General features: G+C 40.6%; 1 protein-coding gene across 1 annotated transcript; it reads right to left on the reverse strand.

The window, feature by feature from the left end:
* Positions 1-2,055: 2,055 nt before the first annotated feature.
* Positions 2,056-2,514, reverse strand: LOC145823867 (uncharacterized). Its single transcript, XM_082923408.1, has one exon. The coding sequence runs from the start codon at positions 2,512-2,514 to the stop codon at positions 2,056-2,058; it is 459 nt and encodes a 152-aa protein (XP_082779534.1).
* Positions 2,515-12,296: the final 9,782 nt, after the last annotated feature.

Consider the following 12,296-nt stretch of genomic DNA (forward strand, 5'->3'; position numbering starts at 1 on the left):
TGATCAGTGGTTTCCTTGGCTCTAGTGGTGACAACATAGGTGGATTCTAAAGATACTGCTTTACTTGTTCGAAAGAGAAATGACATCAATCGTCCCATTAGAATTTCTTTCCCTTCTTCAAGAGACCAAATAGTGGTTCACAAGTCAAGTTAATTTGGAGATAAATCGTCCTACGAATTGCACTTTTCCCAGAAAGTCGTGCACCTCCTTTCCAATCCTTGGTGGTGCCATTTCTAGATGGCCTTGATTTTTGATGGATCAACCTCAATTCATCTCTATGTAATCAGAAAACCCAACATTTTCCCTCCAGTCACCTAAAAGTGCACTTCTATGGATTCAACCTTAGCCTATACTCCCTTATCCTTTCGAAAAACTTCTTTAACGTGGCGTGGTGGCCTTCTCGCTCCTTTGATTTCACAATCATATCATCCATATACACCTCGACTTCCTTGTGAATCATGTTATGCAGTATTACGGTAATTGCTCTCTGATAACTCGCCCCAACATTCTTCAATTCGAATGGCATTACTCTATAGCAATAAGTACCCCACGGCATAGTGAATGCAGTCTTTTCTCTGTCCTCTGGTGCCATCATAATCTGGTTATACCCCGAAAACCCATCCATGAATGACAACAAGGCATGTCCTGCAGTGAAGTATACTAGCTCATTGATGTGTGGCAACAGGAAGTCGTCTTTGGGACTAGCCTTGTTCAAATCAGAACGATGTTGGCCAACCAAGTCGGATATTTGGATACCATCAAGAACCCTACGTTGATCTATTTGGTGACTTCCTTTTTGATTTTCAATGCCTAATCTGGACGAATCTTGTGATGCTTCTACTTGACTAGTCGGGCCTCAAGGTCAAGAAGGATCCTATGTTGTATAACCTCAGGATCAATTCCAGGCATATCTTCGTAGGACCATGCAAAAATGTTTTTGAAACCTTTTAACAAAGTGATTAATCACTTGCGTTCCTCTGAAGACAACGTGGAACCAATCTGGAGTAAACGAGGACCCTCCTCAGTACCTACGTTAATTGAAATGATCTCATCCAGTAAGGGTTTAGCACACATTTCCTCCTCTTGGTCAATCAGGTTTTTTAAAGCTTGAGGAATTTTTTCCTCTTCGTTTTCATCAAAATTTTGAAAATCACTTTCAGTACAGTAAACTAAAGGCACAGAAAAGTAAACAAAGTCTGTTGCATTTTCATTTATAAGATCAGGGTCCTCGGTTACAGCAGACTCAAAAGAGAAACTACAAAATAACCTAGACAGAACTTTGGCACCCGAGCTACCACCCCTGGAAGTGCTAGACTCAAACTCACCAGACTGACTTGAATCTGACTCCGACTCGACAGACTCAGTGGAATCAGATTTAGACTCATTATCCGAATCAAAACTTCAATGGAACCCCTTTTGAATTGCCAAACCAAACGTGGAGCCTCGATTGTGTCCAGAATGAGATCGGTGCAATCTGCTGTTGGTCCATCCCCGATCATAGAAATAGTAACACTATCCCTCAAGTTAGTAGGCTTAGCCCCAACGCTGGAATCCGTCAGGAGGTCAGCCAATGTTGTCCCCAAAAGTTCCTCTTCACTGCTCTCCGAACTGGTACTTCTTTCCTGCCCCACATCAATGCTTGGATCAATCCATTCTTCCTTACTATCTGACAGCTGATGATTGAAAAAATCTCGAACCCGGGGTATCTCTTCCTTGTCTCTTGTTCAATCCAAGCCTCTAGGAACCCACAAAAGGGGAAGTCTTCTCCTTAACGAACAAAGCATCCATTTAGAGTCCCCCTGATTAGCTTGTGGATCAACTTAAACTGCCTTCCGATTTTCTTTGCCTTGATTCCTTCCCTCACTTTATCTCCTTTCCTCTTCCAATCCTCTGTACTTGGTTCATATCCCAACCCAAAAGTATGGGGGTTATGGCTCACTTCCATGGTAGCAGTATTTTCTTACCTTCCGCTTTTACCTAATCCCGATCCGAAGAGATGCCCCTATTTGTTCATCATGTATATGGACTGTGCAATTACGTAGTTCCCCCCATCTTCTACCATAATAGTCTACTCCAACTGTGCCTTGGCCAAGATGAACCCAAAGAGGAACACATCATATTCTCTTTCCCATGTAATATCTCCAATAGGGGTGTGGTATTTCCCAGGGGAGGGTGGATTGAGGAATTGCCATAGACTGTCGCAATCCCTCCCTTGAATGGGTACTTTACTAGTTGGTGTACCGTCGAAGAAATTGCTTTCATTTGGTGTAACCAAGGTTTACCCGACAGCAGATTGAAGGTTGTTGGTACATCCATAACATGGAACTTAACCTCATGTTCAGACGGACCGACCCATATCTGGCTTTTGAAGGTCCCCATAACATTGCAGCTGGTATTATCACAGGCTTGGATAACTTGAGTTGTAGGCATGAAGTCAGCTGGTTTCAAGCCTATAGCGCAAGCAGTCCTCATCGGACACACATTGATTATTGATCCAGTATCCACCAACACCATTACGATCCATTTCTTACAGCTTGCCAAAGTCAACTATAGAGGTTTATTATGATTGGTCCCCTTAGGTGGCAATTTCTTATCTGTAAATGACAACAATGAGGTAACATCCCTAGATGTGACCAAAGATACTAGTTGATTGGGCGTAGTATCTATAGGTAGCTTGGCTTTATTTAATGCCTCCAACAATGCTTGTCTATGTTCCCAGTAAGCCATCAATAACTCCCAGATTGAGATATTTGTCTGAATCTTCTTGAGTTGTCCCAGCACCAGGTCTTCCCTTACTTTCTTCTCCTTCATCTTCTCAACATCCTTACCAAAGGGCTCTCCTTGGTCCAAGGGTGGCAGTTTGAAATAGCGGCCACTTCTAGTCATGTGGTTAATCTCTTCTGTATACCACGTATTATCGGGGGCATTAGTTTCCCACCCCTCATTAGTATAAGCGAAGTTCATATCATTATCTTCCCACCACTCTCCCTCAATCATCGTCAGATAATTGTCCGGTTCTACTCGAATCATGTTGATGTTGTGAGAACCATCCCTCGGCTGAAAAGGTGAGACAAACCAATTATTAGAAGAAATCTCCTCACCATTTCCCTTCATCTACTCCTAGATATGTCTTGATCTCTATATTTCTTCCACTCTCTCCTGTTGAAATTGTTCCAGTGCTTGCTCTCTTTCAACAATAGTCTTTTCCTCTGACTTGCCGTTTCTATCACCAATTTCCCCTTCTGTCAGGCCATTTCCTTTAGCGTTCTTTTCTCTATTCTTGCATGTCTTTTCCTCTGTCTTTTCCTTTATTTCAAACTCTTCTTCACTACTGGACCACCCATGATCAATTTCAAGCTTGCTTGGATCCCACCATCCAATTTGTACATTCCCCAAATCTTGTTCCTCAAAGAAGTAGAAGTTCTCCAAGTCTTCTTCCATTTCTGCTAGGTCATCCAAACTGTGTTCTAGCCTATTCTCTCTAACAAGGTTGATAATGAGTGAGTCAAGTAATACAATCGTCAGCCTCAGTTGATCGAAAGCCACGATGTGTCAACTGGGATCATACTCTTCCACGAGTGATGGTCCCGTTTCTATAATATGGTCATTAGACAACTTTTTTTTCAATATTTCTCTCTTTTCTTCAACTATCGTCACCACAGGTTTTGGTTGGGGTTCAGGTGCTGTATCCATTATGCACAAGTTTGTGCCTTCTGGAATAATCACCTCGGATTTAGGCAAATGGGATGGGGAGATATATATGCTGGGGTTGAAGATGGGTGGTGGTGTGTGGATAAGGTTGACATTTTTGGATGGGGGGACCTGGTTATGGACAGGGAGTGAGTTGGTGATCACATTTGGCTTTATGGGTGAAGCTATGACTTTGTTGACAATGAGATCCTGGATCTCATAACAAAGACGAAAGCAACGGACAGTGTGATGGTCGTGCTGCTGATGAAAAACACAGTATTGGATAGGGTAATGTCTGGCCTGGAGTGGGTCAAGAAGAGGTCGAGGGTCAAGGGGCTTGAGATACCCTTTTTTTATTAGGACCTTTAGAGCACAGGTTAGACCCATGTGAAGAGGGGTGAAGGTTCTGAGTTGAGTTTGAGCCGAGTTGGTGGTTTATGGGTTTACACTAGCAAAAGGATCAGCTATCATGTTTATGGTGGTGACGGCGTTGACTTCAACAGGCCTAGGAATAGTGCTATTGCTAGCATTAGTACCCCTCGTAAATGACCTTTTTGCAGGTTCGCTTGTCCTCTAAATGATCTCCTTCTTGAATGAACTCTCAATCTGAACCCCTAAGTCATGTAAAGCAGCAAAAGTGGATAGCGGAGCGACTATCATCCTTTGTAACATGTCATGTTCAAGATTCTAAACCACCAATCGGACCTGCTCCTTCTTTGAGGGCTTGTTTGTCATTCGGGCAGCCTTTGCCCTCCATCTAGCAACGATGTCAATAAAGGGTTCTTTGGGGTTCTAAGAAGTTGCCTCTAGCTCGCTAATTGTTACCTCTATCTGAGTGTTGTAAGAATACCAATCAACAAATCCCTCAGCTAATTATTCCCAATTCTACTTGGTCAAGTCCTCTAGTTTGGCATTCCAGGTGGCTGCCACTTCCGATAGAGTCCTCCCGAACAATGACAGTTTCTGAGCCCATGTCAAGTCCATTGGTTTCAAAACATCTGAGAAAAGACAGATGTGGACAACCGAATCCCCACTTCCATCGAACCTATCAATATACGACATCTTAAACTTCTCTGGCAACCTTACAGGAGCCTCAGTGTAATCGTCTTCGATGTCTAGGATAAAGTTAAAGCCGTGAAACTTTTTGAGCATTTTCTCAAGCTTGAAGACTTTTATCATGGCGAGATCAAAATCATTAATGTCAAAAGAAAGAGGTCCCCCATGGGGTTGTGCTAGAGGCCTAAAAGCTTAAGCTCGAGCTAACACCTCTTAGGGATTCGGAGCTCGAAGATTTTCAGCTAACGGAGGTAGATCAAGGTTCAGCTGGGTAGCCAGGACTGGATGTGTTGTAGATGCCCCAGATGGGCATCGCATTTCAGTAATGGTCAAATCCTGCATGGCAATTCTCTGGTTCAATGCATCCATGGCTTTTTAAAAGGCAACCATCATGGCTCCAACCTCTTCTAGGCTTTGTGCCATTACGCATTTGGGAGAGTCAGCTATTGGTGAGCTAAGTGGGTGGGAACAAACAAGTGACTGATGAGTGCTCTATACTGGTGACAACTGCCTGATTCTCCTTCTTCGAACAACTGATGGGAGAGAGACTAACACTGGCTGGCCTTCAACTAGATCTCTAATTTTGCAAAGCCTACCGATGCGAGTCCACAAAACTTGGGGGATATCATATCTTTCTGAAGCTATGATTTCAAGACTACCTAACAAAAGAAATAAAGAAAAGAAAAGCAAGATTCAAAAGAAACAGACAACATTTCAACCCAATTTTCAACAAATATGATCATAGCTGAATAACCGTACTCCCCCACTGAGGAAACTAAATTCTGCCCCACAAACTGATATAACTGAACTATTACTCTGAATTCAAGAACCCTTGTATAGATCTAATGAATAGCGCATAGCAGGTAAAGAGAACAAAAACACCTCTATGAGGGGGAAGAGTTATCCTGTCCTAGCTTTGGAATGATATAGAATTTCACTACTTCAAACAAGTGGCATCACAATATCCTGAATATGGGAGAGCATTCTATCCTATTTTGGAAAAGTCACTAGAGCTTACTACATACACTAGGCCAATTGGTCAAACGAGTACCTCAACAAGATTACCTAATATACCTCTCACACCTAACACCAAAAAGTGAAAAGAGGATCTAACGGTATGGTGGTAACCCAGATCTAAAGGTTATGTTCTCAACATGACATTGCCTACGTTCGACCAACCTTTTCGCAGCCTTTTGGCAAGCCACTGGCAAGTTGTCCAGGATATTAGGTGGTAAACACAGTGACTTAATAGCACCATGCAAATGCAATGCAAAAAACATATATATGTAGATAAAAGTTCACATCATGAACTTCAAGTCAAGTTCTCTAAATCCCCGACAGAGTCGCCAGAAACTATACCTGGTTTTTTGTGCTTCTCAGAGGGATTTAGTCTCTTTGGGTACGATTTCCCTACAATTCAGACTCCTGTGATTCTAAATATGGTTTCACAAGTGCAATGTGAAATACAAAAAAACAACAAAAGAGAGTCCATATCCGACATATCTTAGAAACATCCATTAATCACAAGAAATGCCAAAAATGCACTGTATTGCCAGATTTTAGAGTCGCCACCTAATATTTTTGGAAAATTAGGAAACCCGTGACTCGCACCAAAAGCCACTTGTCCATTATAACCAAAGTGTCTCGGTTCGGGAACTTAGGTATGACAGGGAAAGGTCATGAATTGAGCACCCCTCTCACCCGATCAAAGATCGGCCTCTACTAAATTATGATGTGAATTTTATAGACATTATATGCTCTTATTCTGATTTTTTTATATGCTAACATTACTATGTGAGGCATACAAGTATAGACTACGTCACTTACTTTGAAAATTCCTTGATCTCATGCAATTTTGAAAAAAGTTTTGAATATGCACGACTCAAATGAAAAATGAGCTCGTATATACAACGATCAAAGTCATTTCAAGTAACCATGTAGCCTCATGGTAGTATGCTCATCATGGTAACAATCACACATATGATATGCTAAATCGAAAATGCTTACCCAAAAACTCGTCCGAGGCAAGCCAAAGAAAAGAAGATAGTTAGAAAAATGCATGATCCTAAAAAAATGCACATGACTAATGCAAGCATACAAAATGCAACTATTAGATTCGACAATTTAACATGACATATGAATCAACTCAACGCATACAGTAGCGCACATAATCAAGTAAGAAATGATAATGACATCAAGTATGATGAGTTGAACCTTAATGTATGCAAAAATGGATACAAATCATGAAAATGATAATGGAAAATGTGATGCTATACAACCACGGTAAGCATGTAAATAAAAGAAAGAAAGAAATAGGGGTTGAAAGACATACATCAAATGTTATTTGCCCTCTTCACAAGAGAGTCCAAATGTCCTAATTAACTAGTTATTACAAGCGCAAATGAATTAACTAATTATTACAAATGCAAATTTCAAAGCGACTAATCTGAAGGAGTATGAGGCAAAACATCGCATGTGCACAAGCAAGAACATCCTCTGGAAACCTCTCTGCTTGTCACCAGGAATTACCCTGTTCGCAGCCCGAGAACAGTTCTGTTTGACCTCAGGATCTGCTCTGTTTACCAGAATAACCGCCACTACCGTACAAAATAGTTAGTCAACCGACCTGATGAACTAGTCAGTCGTACTCTGAAGAGGTCGGCAGGCCACTACTTCTGGAAGAAAACATGGTGCAACAGAACTGGAACAGAACAAAACAGAGGGTTTCCAAAGGATGTTCATCCTTCTTGTTTCCTCCTATCATGAAGATAATCAAAAAGAGAATATGATTACTTCATAAATCATCACATATCCCAAGGGTATTTGATGATGATTAATGAAGCAACAGAATGGAATATTCAATGAACACTAGCCGACTAAGAAAAAAGATCAGTCAAAATATGGCTGAAACCTACTGTATCTCATAGAAAATAAGAGCAAGTGAATACTCAAATTTAGAGAGGATAGGTTTTAGAGAAAACCATTTTTCAAGGTGAAGCTTATACACAAGAGATTACATCATTGAAGGGAGTAATTTGAAACTCTTCTTCCTACTCATGGAACGTGGATTGATATCTATTTCCATGCTTCAAAAGGAACTAGAAAAAGGTCTCCAATACTTCCGCTAAAAGAGCTCTCGTATGGTTTCAAAACAAAATCAAAACAAGACTAGTAAATGAATGAAAACTATGAACAGTTGTTGTATGCTCATCTTCCTACTCATGGAATATGGATGAGACATCCATTTCCATGCTTCAAAAATGGAACTAGAAGAGAGCTCACAACACCTTGGAGAAAAGAGAGATATTCAAGAATCAGGCTATCTATTTAAAGCTTTAAACACATATATTCAGTTCATATTCATACAAAAGCTAACTAAAATAGTGCTAAAATCAATCTAAATAGGTGAAGAAGAAGAGAACAAGCATGGAGAAAACAAGGAGAGTACAACTAATGGATAAGCCTATGCACTCTTCCGTCTTCAACAAGGTTTAAATCACATTTTTAAGCCTAAAACAACTCTGAAAATCATTATTATAATAGAGAAGGAAGAACAAAAGGAGTAAAAGAAAAGGTAATGAAAAGTATTCAAAGATTAACCTCTTGAAAATAGAAGAAGCTTCATATTCATAAACTTCAATTCAAACACTCTCAAGTATCTGAAATCAGGCTCAAAACTTTAGCCAAAAGCTTCAAGCTTAAGCTTCAATAGTTTATCTATGGTGTATCTATATTCAAGAGAGTAGAGGATGCTTTGTAAAATCTTCTAGGCCTCTCACTAAGTTTTTTTTCTCCACCCTAAATCATAAAGGAAGGTGATCTATTTACAGGATTTCAGCCTCTCATATTGAAAAATATCTCCAAAAACGGACAGGTGGCCAAATCTCGTGTAATAACCCCCACGCTATCCTAACCATACTTATATGCATTCATGTGATTCTGTCTTGAAAACTTGCATTTCGAGTCTTGTTCTTGCTCGTTTAAGTGTTACAGCACGTTTTGTACCCTGCCTGGTGTGAGTTTAGCCAAGGGCGTTTTAGTCTAGAACTTCCTTGGAACCACTTTGTTTGACCTCTACCTTCGCTTTGACATACTGGCCGAGATGTCATTATCTAGGCCGAGGTGTTCATCACCAATGCCAAGGTGTGAATTATCTAGGCCGAGATGTTACCTTTGCACCAAAGTGATATTGTCCCGGAGAGGTATGACCTAGACCGAGGTGTGGCACATCTAGGCCAAGGTGTGGCACAGCTTAGTCAAGTGTTGTCCTTCCTAGCCAAGGTCATTGTCCCCTACTTGCCGATGTCTTGTTCTTAGCCGAGATCATTACTTGCCAGAGTGCCCATGCCGTCTTGCTTGTTGAACACACTTTGTCATGGTTTTGTCTTGTCACTCAGCCACCTTTCTGTGTAGCACCAACCAGCTGCTGCCACGTGCCTCTGTAGAGGGTTAAGTCAGCCAACAGACTTAGAAATGAATCATTTTTGCTATATGTCTTTGGTTGTGAGGAGAGAGAAGCTCTAGAAGAAGAAGAAGTTTAGAGTGAGAGAGTGGGTTTCGAGCTTGATCCCTAGAGATCAAACCATTAGATTCGCATATTGAGGTTAGATTCTTGATCTACTCTTGTCATTCTTACTAATCATCTAGCTGCATTGCATGATCGAACCTGTTATGCATGTCATGCATCGATTTAAAGTTGGTTTTGGAAAGAGAAAATGGTGTTCATGTATTCTTGAAAGAAAGGTCTTGTTTGATTTGAAAGTTTGCATTAAGTTTCGTGTTTTTGTGTTTGTTCCCACTAGATCCTTGAATATGGGTACCCAGGTCCATGTTTTTGAACTCATAGTATGAAATCTTAGATTTTGTAATAGCAAATCACGATCCTTGCATTCATCTCCCTCATGTTCATGTCCTTCATGTTCATCATGTTCTTCAAGAAAGGGAAACCCAGATTTTTCCCGACTTCATTCCTTTGAATGTGGCCATCGAGGCCACACCTCGGCCAGGGGATGTAGAACCTCGGTCTAGACCTGTTAGTCGCCCAGCATGTTTTTCCGAGATAAAGAATTGTGTTTGTTTTGATTTGACTTAGTCATGGGGAATGCCGAGATCATCTGCATGCATGTGAAACTTGTTTGAAAAGTGCATTCAATGGACTTTGCCATGTGTTTGTAGGGTTTGGACTTGCCTCGACCCCCACGTTTGAAGAACTAAGTGAGTGTTATTTTTAATAAAGCTATGTTATAATGCTTTGATAAAGTCTTGTTTTGCTTCGTTTTGGGAAAGTATTTGTAAGCATGAATGGTTATTCCTAATTGGAAAATATATATATATATATATGTATATATTCTTGTTTTGATGACATTCTTGGAAGTCCATACGTGCTAAGGGACTATAAGCGTTTGTAGCACAAAGTTTGGAAGTCCGTACGTGCTAAGGGACTCTAAGCATTAGTAGCACAAGTCCTTAGTGTCCGGGGACTATAATGCAACGACACCATTGAATTGAGATATCTCCCTTGTCTTGCCTTGTCTTGTCTTGTTTGCCACTGACGGTTTACCGCGTGGGTCATGTTTGCCGAGATGTCATCACTTGTATTATAATGATGTTAGTAAGCATCCTTTGAAAGTTGACAGATTTGGTAGATAGACTTGGTTTATCCCTTGACTTGTACCAACTATGTTATGTATTGTTTGATAAAGATCTTGAATACCAGTCATGCAAACCCCTTTATTTCTTATACCATTCACTGAGTATCCAAGCTCACCCTCTCTATATATATGTAGGTGATGAGCAGGAAGGCGGTGACGCCTAGGTGTGACTCGCAAGCTTGTTTTGGATTTTTATTATGTCGGCTTCACTTGTATACATGTCGGCAGTCTTGAAAACTATGCTTCTCGGCTTATAATGTCTGTAATTTACACATGTCGGCTAGAGAAGCCTTTTGATCAAGATGTAAAATGTATTTTGTATTTGTATTCAAGTTGTAATATTATGTAAAGTTGTATGTCATTCCATGTAACTTACGCACTGCTCTTATGGACCACTTGTACTTTAAAATTTTTGCTTCCGCACTTGTGAGCCCCATATATATTTATACTCTATTTGTGTGTGAATTTTGAAAGTTGGCCTTCGGTAATCTCGGGTTATTGGCCATCGCGGCACTAAACTACTAGGGGCGGTTTGGGGTCGTGACATCTCGTGCATGGGAGTAGCCTGTGCTACAAATACAGAATCGGCGCTAAACATGGCCAGCCGGCCCACAAGATATACAGCCGGCCTAAAAAAGTGGCATGCTGGTCAATAAATGGGCATGCTACTCTCTGAGTGGTCAGGGAAGAAAAAAAATAAGGTTTTGGTCAACACGAGGTGCAAGGTTTAGGTTTTGAAGCTTGAAACCGAATTCTTTTGTTGAAGATTCAAAAGATTGCACAGCGTAATGCTTCATCATCAGGTGTTCGGAATGAAGTGCCCAAGTCTTAAGGACGGTCAAAATGGGGTGTCTACAAACCCCAACATCTTTCATGCGGTCATCCCAAAGGTACATTTCTATGGATTCAACCTTAGGTTGTACTTCTTGATTCTCTTGAAGAATTTCTGTAGCGCGGCGTAGTGGCCTTCCCATTCTTTCGATTTAACGATCATGTCATCTACATACACCCCAACTTCCATGTGGATCATGTCATGCAATATCATAGGTGATGCCCTCTGATTTGTAGCCCTAGCATTCTTTAATCCAAAAGGCATTACCTAGTAGTAGTAGATTCTCTACGAGGTGGTAAATGTAGCCTTCTCTCTATCCTCAGGTGCCATGAAGATTTGGTTGTAACCTGAGAAGCCATCCATGAATGATAGCAAAGCATGTCCTGCTGCGATGTCTACTAGCTCATCAATGTATGGCAGAGGAAAGTCATTCTTTAGGCTAACCTTGCTCAAATCCCGAAAATCAACGCAAACCCTAATTCTACTATCTTTCTTCGAAACCAGTACAATGTTGCCAACCATGTCGGATATTTGGATGCCATCAAAAATTTTGCATCAATCTGCTTGGTGATCTCCTCTTTGATCTTAAATGCCCAATCCATACGAATTTTGTGAAGTTTCTATTTGACAGGGCGCGCCTCAAGGTCGAGAGGGATCTTGTGTTGTACGATCTCGGGATCAATTCCAAGCATGTCTTTATAGGACCATGCAAAAACATCTTTAAATTTTTTTAATAAAGTGACTAATCACTCACGCTCCTCTAAAAACAATATGGAATCAATCTAGACCAAGTGAGGATCCTTCTCAGTACCCACATTAATTGTAATAATTTTATCCAATAATGGCTTAACATGCCTCTCCTCATCCTAGTTAATCAAGTTTTTTAAAACTCGAGGAATTTCTTCCTCTTCATTTTCATCAAAGTTTTGGAAAACCTGGTCAACACAATGAACCAATGATACAAAGAAGTAAGTACAATTCACATCATTCTCATTCAGCAAGTCTGGCTCAGTAGTTACAATTGACACAAAAGATAAGAAAAATGATAACTTGGTCAAGACAGTGGC

This window comes from Camellia sinensis, chromosome 4 (genome assembly GCF_055761805.1).
Source record: "Camellia sinensis isolate YWXY chromosome 4, ASM5576180v1, whole genome shotgun sequence".
Lineage (NCBI taxonomy): Eukaryota > Viridiplantae > Streptophyta > Magnoliopsida > Ericales > Theaceae > Camellia > Camellia sinensis.